The 18,665-nt window shown below is 47.8% G+C and overlaps 1 protein-coding gene across 1 annotated transcript in view; it reads right to left on the bottom strand.

Annotated features, from left to right (window-relative positions):
- Nucleotides 1-4,981, bottom strand: part of MIER2 (MIER family member 2) — a 31,693-nt gene extending 26,712 nt beyond the window's left edge. Inside the window, exon 1 of the mRNA XM_086946752.1 lies at nucleotides 4,941-4,981. Coding sequence (XP_086802878.1) covers nucleotides 4,941-4,949 — 9 coding nt within the window. The 5' untranslated portion in view covers nucleotides 4,950-4,981. The remainder of the gene's footprint in view (nucleotides 1-4,940) is intronic.
- Between the last annotated feature and the right edge of the window lie 13,684 nt (nucleotides 4,982-18,665).

The following is an 18,665-nucleotide window of genomic DNA, read 5'->3' as shown; positions in this document are numbered from 1 at the left end:
TGATTTTATTTGGTTTTAAAGATGGTAGCCTTCGCGTGCAGTATGTAGATTTGTATTTTTCCCTGTGCTGCTTTAGATTTCAGGCCAGGGAGGGCAAAGGCTTTGGAGGGAACACGTAGGTTATTCTTTCAACTTTTAGGAAGGTGTGAATCAGCCTTTGGCTGTTGTTCCTCTTGCGTTAGGAGTTGGTGTGAAGAGATAGCAGGGCTCAACCTATCCAACGATGTATTCCTGGCATACCTGCTCCTTTTGTACCTGCTAGAGACCGGCTCACTTTCTAGATGAAGGCTATGGAGTATTAAAGTACTATGGAGTGATCGGAACGGTCAACATGCACTTCTACTCACACGTGTGAGTTTGCTATAACCAGGCCAAGGCTAAATTAGATCCCTTGCAAAGTGCGAGTTTTTGTGACGGTTCGAATAAGCCCTTTCAAAACAAAATGAAAATTGTGCAGTTACTATAGAATCAGCATTCCACTGCAAATTAAAGTCACGCAGAAGCTCTTTGGAGGAGGCAAGGCACAGGATCGGTGATGTTGGTCAGTTCCTCTAATGCTTTACTGATGACAGGCAATGATACACCACTTAAAAGTTTTTTTGTGGAGTTCTGGACACCCGAATGTCAAGATGCATGCATTCAACAGTGTGCGTTTTGGAGGCAACTAGCCCTGTGCATTTAATGTGATCGCTCAGTATTTATTCTAGCTTCTTTGACACTTATTCTGTCCTATCTACTCCTAGGCAGAACTTGGGATCTATGAAAAGCCAACAAACATGTGGCAGGTTTAGCCCAGTGGGAGGGGCAGGTAGGTCTCTCTGCTTGTCAGAAGACATCTAGATTTTATTGTCCGTTTGGATCCACAAAACCACGGGCATGAGCTGCAGCTGGTCTACATGTTCATTAGGAAACGTATGATCCCAGACACTGGCACGCATTTGTATTGTCATTTATCTCCGTTAGCAGAGAGAAGATATTGTGGCAAATTTACGTGTTATGTGGTAGTTTTTAGGTTATTAAGAATTCATGTTTGACTAGCATGCTTAGAGTACGAATCCCGATAGGCACCGAGCAGCCAGATACAATGCATCTACTGAGGGAAAAATCTTGCTCTGATAATCTCAGTATTACATCTGTAGTAAACTAAATGATCCTAGCTGTGCCTAGGCAGTCGCTGACAGTACAGATCCGGCACCTGTTAGTAGGCCCACTCTTTGGTGAGGCAGGTCTAAGTCATCTACAGATTTAATCGACTATCTCCACCTATATCTATCTCACATGGTTCAGTGCTGAAGACAAGCTGAGGAGACTGATCGCGATGCAACGAGGGAACGACGGACTCAACCGAGATGCCCAAGTGAAGAGAATCTCCACTGGTCACACACACACCAGAAAAAAAGATCATAATCAACAGTGGATTCCATAAATCTCACCAGGATGTGGTTAGATTGCCACCCTCTTTTAACAACATGGTTTGGACTATGATAAAGGCAGGGTGGGCGACCCCATGATCTTTATTGTAGCACTTTGCCAAATACAGTTCTAAGCATCGTTTTGTCGTCTCCTCCTTTGGAGTCTCCCAGTGCGGGGTAGGTTTGCATCACTGATATTTCAGAGAGCGAGCCACACCTTACAGGGGCTGCGGCTCAGGAATAACACCTGTAACGGGATTGCAAGTGTAACTACCTCCAAGATGATATAGCCAAGGTAACAAGTCGGACAGCCTCAAGCAGGCGTTAATGTATTATGGTGCTCAGGGAGGGGACATGCCCCCCCTGCACTGCCCTACAAGCATCTTATTCTACCTCTGTACTGTGCACTGCATCCGCTTGCTGTTCACTGAACCCACTTCAGCACGCAGTGCACCAACTGGCGTTGCACTGCAAACCCTGCTTCGTACTCATTGCTCGACATTGCAATCTACTGCTTTGTAAAATGCACAACTTGGGCTGCACACACTTGGATTACAATGAAACTTCCCTCCTTCTTACAACCTCTGGAATGGCACTGCATCGTAATCGCACTGCAAACACTTGCTCCTCCCTCTACGACTTTGAAGTGTGCACTCTAGGTTCTACACCTGCAGACATTTCAATAGTTCAGTCCTTGCACTGAGCACAAACGTTCTTCCATAGCTCCACAATATTTGTGAATATACCAATACTTGCAGTGTTCGGCAGGTATGTTCATGGTGTCCTGCGCAGCAACCTGTGCATCCTTCACTGACCTCTTGCATAATGCACCCCTCCAATGCGCACGGAGGTCCTCCTATTGCCTGGTGCACATACTTTCAGTGTGTTGTGCTGCGAGTATACATACTGTAGCAGTTGCACTGCACAGACGCCTTTGTGCATCATTCATCGCTCTTTCTCGATTGTGTTACCTGTGTGGACAATACACCTACTTGCATATTTGCACCATTCATAACCCTTGCATTGCATCGAGGCATGTGTGCAACAGGAGCCTACTTGCAGTGAGTTCTTCAGCCCATGTACAGCATCCTTAGTGCACGAGACATCGCTCATGCAATGCAGCCCATACACTGACAGCTGCATTGCACAGCAGCCTAAGTGCACAACACACCGCCTTTACACTGCTCTGCAGCTCATGTACATGCCATGCCCGTTGCACTACACAACTTAAGTGCATGACACACCACCCGTGCACTGATCTGCAATGGCAGTTGCATTGCACAGTAGCCTAAGTGGATTACACACCACCCTTGCACTGCTTTGCAACCCATGTGCATGCCACGGCAGTTTCTTGCACAGCAGCCTAAGTGCATGACACACTTCCCTTGCTCTGCAGTTCATCTATATGTCCAAGCAGTTGTATTGCACAGTAGCCTATGTACGTGACACATCTCCCTTGGACTGCTCTGCAGCTAGTGTACATGCCATGGCAGATGCATTGCACAGCAGCCTAGGTGCATGCTATATCACTCTTGCACTGCTCCGCAGACTGTGTACATGCCATGATGGTTGTATTGCTCAGCAGCATAAATGCTTGACACTCCACTCTTGCCCTGCCCTGCAGCTCCGGTTCATGCAGTGGCAGTAGCACTGCACAGCATCCTATGTGCATGACACACCGCCCTTGCACTGCTCAACAGCCCATATCCACGCCATGGCAGTTGTACTGCACAGTAGCTTCAGTGCAAGAGACACCACCATTGCACTGCTGCCCATGTACATGCCATGGCAGGTGCATTGCACAGCAGCCTAAGAGCATGAAACACCGCCCTTGCACTGCTCTGCAGCTTGTGTACATAGCATGTCAGTTTCTATGCATTGCAGCCTGGGTGCATGACACATCGCCCTTGGATTGCTCTGCAGCACATGCACACACTGTACCACTGCTGCGCTCTGCAGCCCCCATATATACGCTGGCTGTGCCAATGCATGACAGAACTTGGGCACAGACGCTTAAGTGCATGACACTGGCCCCTGTATTGCTCTGCAGCACATGCAAACACTGTGTCATTGCATTGCTCTTCAGCTCATGGACAATGTACCACTGCATGGCAAAGCAGTTGCACACAGTGGCCTTGCACTACAATGGAGCCAATGTACCTGAGTGCACGGCACACCGTCCTTGCATTACTCCGCAGGCCATGCACACGCTCAGCCATTGCACTGCTCTGCAGCCCAGGTACCGGAGTGCATGACACACTGCTCTACAGCCCATGTAAACAACTGTGCCATTGCACTGCACAACAGCTGCGCACGCTGTGCAGGTACATTGCTCTGCACAGGCTGTGCTGGTGCATTGCTCTGCACAGGCTGTGCAGTTGCACTGCTCTGCAAAGGCTATGCAGATGCATTGCTCTGCACACACTGTGCAGGTGCATTGCTCTGCATAAGATGTGCAGGTGCATTGCTCTGAACAGGCTGTGCAGATGCATTGCTCTGCACACACTGTGCAGGTGCATTGCTCTGCATAAGCTGTGCAGGTGAATTGCTCTGCATAAGCTGTGCAGCTGCATTGCTCTGCACAGGCTGTGCAGGTGCACTGCTCTGCAAAGGCTGTGCAGGTGCACTACTCTGCACAGGCTGTGCAGGTGCACTGCTCTGCACAGGCTGTGCAGGTGCATTGCTCTGCACACGCTGTGCAGATGCATTGCTATGCATAAGCTGTGCAGGTGCATTGCTCTGCACACGCTGTGCAGATGCATTGCTATGCATAAGCTGTGCAGGTGCACTGCTCTGCACACGCTGTGCAGATGCATTGCTCTGCACACGCTGTGCAGATGCATTGCTCTGCATAAGCTGTGCAGGTGCATTGCTCTGCACACGCTGTGCAGGTGCATTACTCTGCACAAGCTGTGCAGGTGCCACGCTGTGCATTGCTCTGCACAGGCTGAGCTCTTGCACTGCTCTGCAGCCCATTCACAAGCGTTTCCATTGCATTGCTCTGCAGCTCGTGGACACGTTGTGCCATTGCTGTGCATCGCATGCACACGCAGGGCCATTGCACTGCCCATGTACCCCCGTGCCATTGCATGACGCTGCAGCCGGTTGGCATGTTTGCAGCAGTGATGCCCTCAGCAGGCCCGCTGGCCTGCAGCCCGGGCCCGGCGCGGCCTCTCGTGCACCGGGCGGGGTGCAGGGCTCTCCCCGTGACTCTGCTGCTGCGGGGGGGCCCGCTCCCTCCCTGGAGACGGGCTTGGGGGGACACACGCAGGCTGGAAAGTTTCGAAAGGGGCGGGGCTCCGGTCGCGCATGCGCAGAGCCGGCGGCTCACTATCTGGCAGCCTCGTTGTTTCTTATGGCTCAGTATTTGGCAGCTCGGTTCCTGGGGGGCGCCATCGGGGGCTCCCTGGGCCAGGTCTCCGGTCCGAGGGTCCCAGACCGGCCTCTGCCCCCTCCCCCCGCCCGGGAGCCCCCCAGCCCGCCCCTCCCTCCACCCTCTCCCGTGGCCGCGGCCTCGGCTCCGCTCACCTCCGCCATGGCGCCGGCTCCGTCCGATCTGTGTGCGCGAGCGGCGCAGGCACCCGGATCAGGCGCGATCCGCTGATTGGCTGCCGGGGATGATGGACGTGCCGAGCTCCGGGGCGGGACTTAGAGTGATGGAAGGACCTTAGGGGGCAGCAGAGAGGCCCCAGGGGCAGAATAGAGGCAGAAGAGTCAAGAGCAGGAGAGAGGGAGCAGGAGACAGCCCTGAGGGGCAGAAGAGACTCCAGAATATGACACACTAAAGGAAAGAACAGACCTAAGGGGGCAGCAGAGAGGCCCCAGGGGCAGAATAGAGGCAGAATAGAGCAAGAGCAGAAGAGAGGGGGCAGGAGACAGCCCTGAGGGGCAGAAGAGACTCCAGAATATGACACACTAAAGGAAAGAACAGACCTAAGGGGGCAGCAGAGAGGCCCCAGGGGCCGAATAGAGCAAGAGCAGAAGAGAGGGGGCAGGAGACTGCCCAGAGGGGCAGAAGAGACTCCAGAATATGAAACACTAAAGGAAAGAACAGACCTAAGGGGGCAGCAGAGAGGCCCCAGGGGCAGAATAGAGCAAGAGCAGAAGAGAGGGGGCAGGAGACTGCCCTGAGGGGCAGAAGAGACTCCAGAATATGACACACTAAAGGAAAGAACAGACCTAAGGGGGCAGCAGAGATGCCCCATGGGCAGAATAGGAGCAAGGATAGAGGAGAGGGGGCAGGAGACAGCCCTGAGGGGCAGAAGAGTCTCATGAGGAGCAGAAACGACTACAGAATACGACACTAAAGGGAAGAACTGTCCTAAGGTGGGACAGAGAGATCTAAGGGGCAGAGTAGAGGCCAGAGCCAGAAGGGCAGAACCGATGAGAGGTGGCAGAAGACAGCCCTGAGGGGCAGAAGAGCGTCATTAAGAGCAGAAGATAGGACAGAAAATGACACTAAAGTGAAGAACTGTCCTAAGGTGGGACAGAGAGACCTAAGGGGCAGAGTAGAGGCCAGAACAAGAAGGGAAACACAGATGAGAGGTGGCAGGAGACAGGTCCTGAGGGGCAGACGAGTGTCATTAGGAGCAGTAGAGACTCCAGAATATGGCACTAAAGTAAAGAACAGTCCTAAGGTGGGACAGAGAGTCCACGGGGCAGAGTAGTGGCCAGAGCCAGAAGGGCAGGACAGATGAGAGGTGGCAGAGGAGAGTCATGCGGGTCAGAGGAGAGACCAGAACAGGACAATAAAGAGAAGAACAGACCTAAGGGTCAACAGAGAGGCCTGGGGGGGCAGAATAGATGCTAACACAGAATCAGGAGGTTAGAATAGATGTGAGGTGGCAAAAGAGAGTCTTGAGGGGCAGAAGAGAGGCAGAATAAGAACATGAAGGGTAGAAGAGATGTGAGGTGAGAGAAGGGTGTCCTGGGGGCACAAGAAAGTCCTGAGGAGGAGAAAAGAGTTAAGAACACTAAAGGGAAGAACAGTCCAAGGTGGGACAGAGAAGCCTGAGGGGCAGAGTAGAGGCCAGAGCCAGAAGGACAGAACAAACAAGAGGTGGCAAAAGACACCCCAAGGGACAGAATAGTATCATTAGGAGCAGAAGAGACGACAGAAAATGACAGTAAAGGGAAGAACAGTCCTAAGGTGGGACAGAGAGGCCAAAGGGGCAGAGTACAAGAAGGGCAGAACCAATGAGAGGTGGCAGAAGAGAGTCACAAGGATCAGATGAGAGACCACAACAGGACAATAAAGGGAAGAACAGACCTTAGGGGGCAACAGAGAGGCATGAGGGGCAGAATAGAGGCTTGAACAGAAGCAGAAGGGGTAGAACAGATGTGAGGTGGCAGAAGAGAATGCTGAGGGGCAGAAGAGAGGCAGAATAAGTTTAAGAAGGCTAGAAGAGATGTGAAGTGACAGAAGAGAGTTCTGGGGGGCAGAAGAGAGGCAGAATAAGAACATGAAGGGTAGAAGAGATGTGAGGTGAGAGAAGGATGTCCTGGGGGCACAAGAAAGTCATGAGGAGGAGAAAAGAGTTAAGAACACTAAAGGGAAGAACAGTCCAAGGTGGGACACAGAAGCCTAAGGGGCAGAGTAGAGGCCAGAGCCAGAAGGACAGGACAAACAAGAGATGGCAAAAGACAGCCCCAAGGGACAGAATAGTATCATTAGGAGCATAAGAGACGACAGAAAATGACAGTAAAGGGAAGAACAGTCCTAAGGTGGGACAGAGAGGCCAAAGGGGCAGAGTACAAGAAGGGCAGAACCAATGAGAGGTGGCAGAAGAGAGTCACGAGGATCAGATGAGAGACCACAACAGGACAATAAAGGGAAGAACAGACCTTAGGGGGCAACAGAGAGGCATGAGGGGCAGAATAAGGCTTGAACAGAAGCAGAAGGGGTAGAACAGATGTGAGGTGGCAGAAGAGAGGCTTGAACAGAAGCAGAAGGGGTAGAACAGATGTGAGGTGGCAGAAGAGAGTGCATAGAGGCAGAAGAGAGTCAGAATAAGTGTAAGAAGGCTAGAAGAGATGTGAGGTGACAGAAGAGAGTTCTGGGGGGCAGAAGGAAGCCCAGAAGAGAGGAAAGTCTTGAACACTAAAGAGAACAACAGACTTAGCAGCGAGGCCTAGGGGACAGATTAGAGGCCAGAGCAAGAAGGGCAGAACAGATGAGAGGTGGCAGAAGAGAGTCCTAAGAGGCAGAGCAGATCTGAGGTGGCAACAGAGAGGCTGGTGGGTCAGAACAGAGACCCTGCAAAAGAATGTACAGCAGAAAGATTTGAAGAGGCCACAGAGAGGCATAACAGGGCAGAATAGATTCATGAATTGCATAACACGTCTGAAGGGACAAGAGAGATACTTCAGTGCACTAGGCAGAGGCCTATAAGGCAGAAATGAAGGCTGTGGGTAGAGTAGAGAAATGAGCGCCATTGGGGGCTTGGGGGACCGAAAGAGGCTTGAGACTGAAAAAGTGCGAAAGGTAGAACAGAGGACTGACGGAGAGGACATAGGAATGGGGGAGAACAAGGGACCGTGAGAACACAGAGGCCTGAAAGGCAGAGCAAGGGCCTAGATACAGGGCAGAGGCAGAATGGAGACCAAAAAGGAAGAACAGAAGCTTTAGAGGGCAGGGCAAAGGTAGAAGTTAAATCTGGGGCAAATCAAAAGCCTGAATGGTACAACAGATCAGAGGAGGCACATGGTAGGCTCAGAGAACACTGCAGTGGTCTTAAATTAAAACAGAGACCAGAGGGTCCGAACTGTGCACCAAAGGGGTTAAAGTGAGACAAGTGGGGCAAAACTGAGGCTTGAGAAGGCAGAGGTGTGAAGGATCCCTCAAGATTAGCACGGCGGCATGAAATCGCAACGGAGAACTGGTGAGCAGAAACAAGAGGGCCAGAACACGGGTCTGAGGGAATAAGAAAAGGGGCATTACGACAAAGTAGAGTCAAGGTGCCGAAAGAGGCCTAAAAGGAGGAGCAGAGGATTACTGGGCAGAAAGCAAGGTAGAGTACAAAACAAATGCACACAAGGGCACAGCAGAAGCCAGAATGAAAAAACAGAGGTCTAGAAGAAAAACAGTAGGGGCAGAATAGGGTCAAAACAGACCTGAGGCAGTGGGGCTCGAAGCAGGGGTGTGCAGGGTGCTGCACCACACCCATATATCATTTTTTATAGAATTCAGATGGATAAATAACAACAAATGCCTTTACTTATTTCTCTTGAACCTTCGTTTGACAGAGACCTTGCTAATTCTTTTAGCTCGGAGAGCTGTGTTTATGACTCTTTTCTGTGACTGCGTGTTTGGTGTAGTTTGTAATTTTACATGATGACATTATTGCTGGTGTAAAGGTAAAAGGAGAAGGCTACACCGCTACAGTATTGCAGAGGTTTTCTAACACATATAAATAAATATTTGCTTCCTATACAAAGTCAAATACAAATATTTTTAATGTATATCACCAGCTTTGAATGTACATTTGTGGCATGTAAGGAAATAAGTTGCTTACCTGTAAGTCTGGTTCTCCAGCAGTTTTATCTTTTAATGATTCACATACTTGAATCATTCCAAATATGGTGGCAGGGAATGATTCAACCTTGTGAATCTATAATAGAACCAGTGTTGGAGAAGTCAGTAGATATCGATGGCCAGTTCCCCAACTCTGAAAATTGTTCCAGCACCTGCAGCGTGCAAACCACAACAAAGGCTTGAGAGGTCAGCATAGTGCCTTGTGAATTAGAGATGGCGGTGCAGTTTTGGCTCCTGATGGACTCAGTAGAACAGTGACTTAAGTGCGTGGGTGATAGAATTCATGATGTACAATGTTCAGTTAACGGTTACACGCTGAGGAATAAATATGTGTAATATCAAGCTCCGTGTGCGTCGTGATCTTTTGCATGTACCAGGGCTGGAGAGGAAGCTACAACTGTCGACGAGATAGGGGATTACTTAAACCCGCAACCTGAAGAACAGAAAATAATCTCTCAGAGAGTTTGCCGTGGTCCAGCAAACGTCTCGTGCATGACATGTGTGCCTCAGTCGAAGGGAAAAAAATAGATGTATGTGGAGTCAAAGAGGCACTCCTGCCAGCGCAAGGCATGCGAAGAAAGTGAAGGCCTTACAGAAAGTTTGTCATTGGCTGAGAATTTGCTAGTAAAGTCGAGACAAAAGATACTGCACCACAGCCTAATACAGAACCATCATTCATACAGTACGACAACGCTAAAGGCATCGACAACCAGGTACAGAGAAGGGCTAAAGTGACTGATAGTCAACGGCAAAAAATCGCTAAACACAAAAACATTTCTAATGCAAAGAAATGCTAAAGGCAGTACAAACCAGGTACCACACCAAGAAATGAGATGGGTGAAAAACATGTGCAAGAAACAAAGCCACTACTCACCGCCAAAGAAGAAGACAGCGCCTCACAACCAGAGATTGGGCTCGTTGACCTAAATGTTAGCACACAGCTAATGCTTAACGAAGGTGAAAGACACAGTGTGCAACTGACACAGCCGGAACGGGCTTCAGTCTCCATAGCAGAAAGTTCAACAGATTACGATGCTGCCGCAATCTAAAAAACACTGCCTCCCTTCAATACCTCCAAAAAGCAAAATATTGGTGCCAGATAGGCTTCATGGACCAAACCTTTCGGTGATTTCATTGATGCGATGGATGAATTAAATGACAAAAATATCATTAAAAATCTAAAGAATTTGGCGGGCAAAGTGGTAGAAGAAGTGATAAACAAAATACCACAAGGTGACGAAGTGACATACTGTCAAATCAAAAAGGTGTTAATCACCAAGTTTAATTCAACGCCGAATGTCGACTATGAAAGATACATTTTCAGACAGGAAAGGCAGAAAGCTGGTAAAACTATGGATGAGTTTGTAGAAACAATCTTAAATGAAAGAGAGTACCCTCTGGACCCACAGGAACTGGGTAGAGTAAATTCTAAAAATCAAAGTTGTTCCCTGCATTATAACTTAGAACGGGGATATCACACAACCACTCAACTCCTAGTCAATCACCTATCCTTATACTCCTGATTCTTTCAGTCAAAAACTGGCTTGTATCCAGTTTCCCAGCAATAGTAGAACCACAAATGCAAAATATTGTGTAGGAAAAAATATTACATCATTTATTCAGTTGCACAGGTTTAAAAACACATGAATTCATACACATAAAACGTTTTTTTCTGTTACTTAATACAGTGCCTAATGCTTAATCAAAAAAATGTATACAGTAATGCACATAGTTTCATAAAGTTAAAAGCATAAATTTAAAAATAACTAAAGGTTGTCAACGCGTTTTGATGGCTGGCACTTTAGGCCCCACCTTCCTCAGGACAAAGTTTATTTTATAAGCACATAGATCTGTGAATAGAAGAAGCCAGTGTTACAATGCAATCTTCATTATGATTTCATATTCACATTACATCATCTTTTTTTATTTATTTATCCCTACATTTTGACTCTTTTGTGGTTGTACTATACATAACCCGGAATTTATACTAGCCCCCCTCCCTTTTTATTATTAGTTAAGTTCTTTCATTCATTCCTTGGTGGCACGGGGCATAGTTATGCCGCATGCATTGTTGGAGCTGTATCTTATAAGTCTCTAATACCTCTCCCTCGTGTATTTTCTTGAATCATTCCCATACCTGTTGATGGTATGAAGGGTATGTTAGCACACAGCTAATGCTTAACGAAGGTGAAAGACACAGTGTGCAACTGACACAGCCGGAATGGGCTTCAGTCTCAACAGCAGAAAGTTCAACAGATTACGATGCTGCCGCAATCTTAAAAACACTGCGTCCCTTAAATACCTCCAAAAAGCAAAATATTGGTGCCAGATGGGCTCCATGGACCAAACCTTTCGGTGATTTCATTGATGCGATGGATGAATTAAATGACAAAAATATCATTAAAAATCTAAAGAATTTGGCGGGCAAAGTGGTAAAAGAAGTGATAAACAAAATACCGCTAGGTGACGAAGTGACATACTGTCAAATCAAAAAGGTGTTAATCACCAAGTTTAATTCAACGCCGAATGTCGACTATGAAAGATACATTTTCAGTCAGGAAAGGCAGAAAGCGGGTAAAACTATGGATGAGTTTGTAGAAAGACTTGATTTGCTCATCAAGTATAGCAAGTTCAACAAGTTCAATGATGAAGATACCATGCGTCTCAAGGAAGTTTGCTTTTAGATGATTTTAGAAGTAATGTTTAACCTTTCATCCCATTTATGGTATGCTGGCTTTTTAGATAGCTTTTTATATCGACCCCTAGTATGAGGAGTGGGTGTTATATTCCAGAGTTAGGCCCATGTAGGGAAGCAGCTTATTTCTTTCATTGCCCTAGAAAATAACATTTCAGCTATGAACTTTTGCACACATTTGCATGCTCAACAATGTTGTATTAGTTTCTCTGAAACTACTTTGTTTACACATCCAGCTTTGCACAACACTATCATGACACCTTGAACATCATGTACTAGGCCTCTAGGCACTGGGTACACAAGTCCTCCTATCTTCATCCATGAGGTGATAACAGCTATCGAAATCACTAATCTAATGCACACATATTAAGGCCACCTTTTATTATAAATATTAGGCATCCTAATAGTTTGGTAGCGGAGGCACTTCCGCTGACACAGAGAGTCATTGAAAGCTGAGAATCCACTATGCAGCGGTCTGACATCTCGCGAGGGGTGTCCAGTTTGTGACAATGAATGAAATGAAAGGAAAATTTATAAAGCGCAGTGGTTACCCTGAGGTGTCCCCGCGCTACAGACAGATGCAAGCTGATGGAAAAGGAAAGTTAATCAGGGTGGGAGAACAGTAGACTTTTTAGCTGTTTGCGGAAACAAAGTAGATTAGATTCTGATCGCATGTTGAGGGGGAGGGAATTCCAGAGTTTGGAGGCATTATAAGAAAAGGAGCGGCCTCTACTTCTGGATTTTTTAATCCTGGGGACTGTGACCAGCGAGGAGGAAGCTGATCTGAGGTGTCTTACAGGATTTTGAGGGGTAATCAGAGAATGATTTATGGATGGACCAGTTTTCTAGTAGGCTTGGTGGGAAATACAAAGGGTCTTGAACTCGATTCTACGCCTTACCGGTAGCCAGTGTAAGGTCCTCAGACCGGCCTTTATTGGGAAACGCCGGGGTATTTGGAGAAGAGTCTGTGCCGCAGCATTCTGCACCACCTGAAGAATGTTGAGAGTGAGTTGGGGGGCACCTAGGTTCAGGGCGTTTCCGAAGTCTAATCTGGATAGGATTAGGCCTTGAACCATTATTTTCCTTTCTTCAAAGGGTAGTAAGAGGAGGATCTTCCTAATTAGCCTGAGAAGGCCGAAGCAGGTTGCTGAGAGTTTGGTGGCTTGGGCATTGAAGCTGAGGGTTTTATCAAGCCATATACCAAGGCTCTTGATTTTTTCCTTGGGTGAGGGAGGCGCGCCCAGGGAGGGGGGCCAAAGTGATTTGAGAGCTAATGGGGAGGGATTGCCTAAAAACATTAGCTTGGTTTTATCACCGTTCAGTTTCAGGTATGATTGGGTCATCCAGTTTGAAACTTCTTACAAGCAGGTCCGAAGGTTGTCTGGGTTTGTGTTAAGTTGGTTGAGGGAGACCACCAGCTGGGTGTCGTCCGCGTATGTGATGATTTTAATACCGAATGGGCGGACCACATCAGCTAGTGGCCCCATGTAGACATTAAACAATGTGGGGCTCAAGGATGAGCCCTGGGGGACGCCGCAAGGAAGAGATTTGCTTGGGGAGATGGAGGAACCCTCAAACACCTGAAAGGAACGTGCAGTGAGGAACGATGCAAGCCAAGAAATGGCCGTGCCCGAGATCCCAATGTTAGTAAGCCGTGAGAGAAGTGTGCTGTGATTGACAGTTTCAAAAGCGGCACTGAGGTGCAGGAGGATTATGGCCGCTGATCCTCCCTGGTCCAAGATCTTTTGTGCCTTCTCCGTCACTGCCAGTAGCGCAATTTCTGTTCCATGCCTGGGACGAAAGCCGGTTTGGGAGGCATCGAGTAGATGGTTAGATTCGATGAAATCTACCAAAGTGGCATTGGCGAATTTTTCCAGTACATTGCTCACCCAAGGGAGCAGAGAGATGGGCCTGTAATTTTTTAACTCGGACTGGTCGAGATTAGGTTTTTTTAAGAGGGCCCTAACCATCGCGCGTTTCTAGGGTAATGGAACAACGCCTGAACCTAGGGAGGAATTCAATAGGTTGAGCACTGTGGGGAGAATGGTGTCGTTGACCATGTTCAAAGAGCGTGGGTTAGCTGGGTCATTAGGAGAGCCTGATTTCACCTGAGGTATTATGGAGTTTAATAGAATGGGGTTGAGTGGCGGGAAGGCTTGTAGGGTGACCGTAGGGTAAGTGTCAGAGGTCGGGGTAGTTGAAGATCGGGGGAAGGCAGAATAGATGATTTGAATTTTGTTCGAGAAGAACTCTGCTAAATCATTACAGCGGGCTTGTGCATTGCCCGGGTCTAAGGGCTGCTCTGGGCGCTTCAGCAGGGTTTTTGCGATCCTATAGATTTCTTTTGGTTTAAATGCCGCTGTATTGAATTTTTTCTGCGGAAAAAATAGATTGGGCCGTCTTTCACTCTATCCCAACAGGTGATGGGGTTGGATCGTCCCTTGTGGTGATTCTTGGCTCTACACCCACACGCACTCTAGGTACACTTAGAGTAGGGTCGGCATAGTAGGAGTACGCTAGAATACTGCCTTATTTATACACCTGCTTATATACAATTGTACCGCACCATGGTAGAACTATATCTACTATTTACATTTTTGGTGCTCGTAATCACGCTGATCTGCTTCTGTTTACTATTCGTTGCAGCACACGTATTTTATGCAAGAATAACATTGGTTCAATAAATATTATTGAAAATGTCCCACCCACTGTGTATTCTCTGTATACTTCTATGAGAATTAGTGAGCACAAGTGACAGAGCAAAGGTTCTGTACTGTTTCCACGATTCCTCAGGAATCAGGGTTGTAATGTTCAGTGGTTGCCAGAAGCCATTCGCTCCCTGCTAGGTTAGGGGGCTTACAGCGGCACTGTGAGCTAGCTGGTCCTTTGGCCAACATTTCCTGTGGGGGCGGTCAGGAATCAGTCTTGACACCAAGCCATTAGTTTATGTTGTCCGAACAATGCACAGGTCCTACGGATTGGTAGGAACTAGACAACAAGAGTGGTAGATGCTTGTCTCTCCGATTCCTTCAGCTGGCGAATGCTGAAAGAGACACTCAGCTTGTAGTGAGTACTCATGGCTGCCAGAGTGGAAGGAAGAGCTGACAGACAAGCAGTTAACCTAGAGGCTGGAATGACCCAAAACGAATCAGGGCTAAGTGTGAAAAGCAAGTCGAAATGCAAGGTAAAAGGCCATAATGTAAAGTTTCCAAAGAAATAGAAGTTGTGTTTTTAAAGTGAATTTATCTTTCTGCATGAAAGCAAATGTGCTGGCATTGGACAGATGTGCAACAGCTTTGGGAAAGAGAACCACTTTGTCATGGTTTGCAAAGGGAGGTTAAGATCAAGTGCATCACACTGAGAAAACCAAATAGAGTAAAGATCAAAGGACAGATTTACAAGCCCCTTGTGCCTCTTTTACACGCCGTTGCGTCACTTTTGTGAGGCAGCAGCGGCGCAAAAGATGCGCCATGGTGCGGGATATTTACAACGTGACGCATCTGGGAGATGCGTCACGTTGTAAAGCCCTGCGCCATAAGGAGGCGTTCCGGCGCAGGAACGCCTCCTAAAAGTGGCTGAGTGAAATCTACAAGATTTCACTCAGTCACTTTTAGGCCAATGCTGCGTCAAAACACTGCGCCTGCTTGAAGTAGGCGTAAGGCTTGACGCAGCATTGGACTGATAGGGCCCCCCAGAGCTTTGTTGGAGCTGCGTCGCGCTTGCAACGCAACTCCAGCAATGTGCCGCCTTTACGGCAAAGATGCGTGACGCATCTGTGCCGTTTTTGCCCCATGGTGCGCCGCATTGTAAATGCGGCACACCATGGGTGGCGGAGCTGCGGCGCACAATAACTGGCGCATCCCTGGGATGCGCCAGTTATTGTAAATCTGCCCCCAAATGCGTAATGTCAAGAACAAATGGATGCCAGAAAATTCCAGAGACGTTCCAACCACGCCCACAAGGGGAACATCATTTACAACGCGGATTTTACTCCGCAAGGCTTTCACAACGCGTCCGTTACAATGCAAGTCATAACCACGACTTGCGCTGGAGGGCACTAGAGGATTAAGAATAGTATATTTACTATTCCAACACCTTCCCTAGTGTACACGGGGACTGGTGTTAGAATAGTAAATTATACTATTCTCAATCCGCGCCCCCAACGCAAGTCGTGGTAACGACTTGCGTTGTAGGGGACGCGTTGTTAAAGCACGCGTTGTTATGGTACGCGTCGTAACGTCGTACATCCCACCCACAAGGCCAAGTGCCCACATCAGTTGAGGCAAGTAGAAACTGAATGACGTTGATTGTCGTAAAATTCCTCGGCTAAAAGTTTGTCACTGTCATTGTCAAGCGACAGTGAGGAAGATAGGGGTGCAATGTCAAGCTTAACTGCTGGATGACATTCACATGTAGGATTAGCTTCTTGCAAGGAAGAATGCCGGTTGCAGCTAGGTCGACAAGTGAAAGTGTGAAATTCATTTGGACACTGTCGCAAACCAAATTAAAAGTGAATGAGTGCTCCATACCATTTATCATAGACAGTGGCACGTTGATAAACATTATGCCAGCAGAAAAGTACAATGAGCTGTCTTTAGAGCCCTGTTTATCCCAATCGAAAACCAAAGTGTATATGTGGGCTGCTTCGACATCATTGCAAAGTCATGGTTCATTCATAGAAACAGTGAAGCATAAAAAGGCGCAAGTACAAGCACCAACTCATGTTCTCTAAGGCACTTCATTGAGTGCATGATAACTTAGTTTCAGTACTGCTGCTGACATGGGACTGATTTCTGTAAATTACAATGTCAATGCCAATCATAAGATAGTAAATCACTTTCCATCCTGGTTTCATGGACTAGGAAGACTTAGGACCATGAAAGTGCAACTTCACATAAAGGAGAACATCCGTCCTGCTGCTCATGATATCTGCGAATTGCATTTAATTTACAAGAGGCTGTTGAGAAAGAACTTGAGACACTATTAAAGCACAACATCATTGAGCAATCCACTGGTCCGATGCCATGGGTGTCACCCATTGTGGCAGTGCTGAAGAAGGATAGTGGAGGAGCCGTGCGTATCTGGTTTGACATGCGGCAAGCGAACTAGGTGATTGAAAGAGGATGACATCCAGGTCTGCACATTGCTGATATGATTACGCAGCTGAATGGAGTTAAAGTCTTTTCCCGGCTTGATTTGAACAAAGGTGTGACGACGACCTACCAGCGGACCCCTCCTTGTCTCCCTCTTTGTCTGACCCCATGCCCCCTTATCTGTCACCGTTTCCCCTTTTGTATTTCCAGCCTCCCGCGGTCTCTGAAGAACAATGATGGCCCTTTAAGACGGCCATTCCGTCTTACGCCGATCATGTGACCTGGTCAACTGATCATATCCCCTTCAAAGACGCCGACAGGAAGGACGGCGGGGTCTCTTCGCGGGTCTGAGGAACGGAGGAGTCGATAGCCTGGGGAGCGAAAGGAGGAGCAGAAACTTTTGTGGTAGCGCCGGGATTCGGAACGACTGCCTCCTTGGATCTCACCGACCATCCGGTTGAGGAGACGACTGCGAAGGGTGAAGCACCTGCGAGGAGTGAAGAAAAGAAGGAGCCGGACTCTCTCCGGTAACACCTGCAGTCCAGCCACAGCCCCGGCGGGTCGTGGCTCCAAAAGGTACGTGGCCATTTGGGTGCCTTATGGGCAAGAGGGACGGCCGGGGAGAGGGAGGTCCCATCCAGCTAATTCTTATACATAGAGTACAAGAAACCTCACGGTGGCGGTTCGGGTGCTTACTCCCTCACTCCCTTCCCTAATTTGTGGCCTAATCGATAGAAAACACCTTCCTTACCAAATCTTTTTTTTGGTGTTTTTTTTTTTTGCCTGACAACCGAAACCACTTTGAGAGACCCCATTACAAGGACGAGAAGCCTCTTTCGCCAAGAAGCCCATTCTCTGGAATAAGAGACTCCGTAAAGAGAATTAGAACAGTTTTACTTCCTTATGTTAAAAGGCCACAATAAAAGTAGGTTACCTTATACTTACTTCAGGTGTCCTGTCTCTGATCTCCTTCTTCGCCTCCTGACACGTGGTGTCAGAAGTGGGATACAGTGCATGCCTCCCATTTCAGAATGGAAACCTCATTCAACAACTAATTTGCGGCCAAGAGAAGTTGGAATGGGCTGTAGAAAAGCAAATGAACATGGCCCATGTGGACAGAGAAATGTTTAAAGACACTATGACCCATCAGACTGAATGGTTACAAAAGGTAGCAGATGACCGATTGGAATTGACAACACAACTCCAAAATCGTGCCGGGACCGGTCCCTATGTATCCTTGCAAAAATATGTTACAGGCGAAGATCCTGGCGCATTTTTTCTAAATTTTGATAGAGCGGCCCGAGCGTCAGGGTGGCTAGAGTCTAAGTGACCGTTCTTTTTGGCACCTCTCCTAAACAGAGAGGCCCAGGCTGCCTACCAGGTGGCAAATGTGGACGGACACACTCCTTATCCCGAGATAAAAGGGATAATATTGGATCACCTTGGTATGCACGCCGAAGCGTACCAGGTTAGATTTCGTAAAGAACGAGGAATAGCTACAGACAATCCCAAGACTCTCTGGTTCAAACTCAAGGCTGCTGCCGATAAATGGGGAAAGCCTCAGACAAACTCAAAGGAGGAAATTATGTTCCTTATCTACTTAGAGCAGTATCTAGAAGCTTTACTGTATCCCATTCAACGATGCTTAAGACAACAAACGCCTTTGACGGCCAAACAGGCAGTCACTATGGCCACTTCCTTCTACCAGGCACAACCACGTTCTTCATCCTGGGAAATAGAAAAATCTGCTTGTCCCCCTCAAACTAATAATAAACCAGAGCAGAAACCCACCAAACCTAATACAGAACCCCATAAAATTAGACAGTATCGTCCTGAGGCCATATCCATTAAGGGTCCCCAGTGTTTCGAGTGTGGGGACTGGTGTCATATACCAAGAAATTGCCTCAAGAAGAAAAGTACAGAAGAACCAA

The sequence above is a fragment of the Lissotriton vulgaris genome, chromosome 12, assembly GCF_964263255.1.
Source record: "Lissotriton vulgaris chromosome 12, aLisVul1.2, whole genome shotgun sequence".
Taxonomy (NCBI): Eukaryota; Metazoa; Chordata; class Amphibia; order Caudata; family Salamandridae; genus Lissotriton; species Lissotriton vulgaris.
The sequence above is the reverse complement of the archived record's forward strand: the minus strand, read 5'-3'. Positions and strand labels throughout refer to the sequence as shown.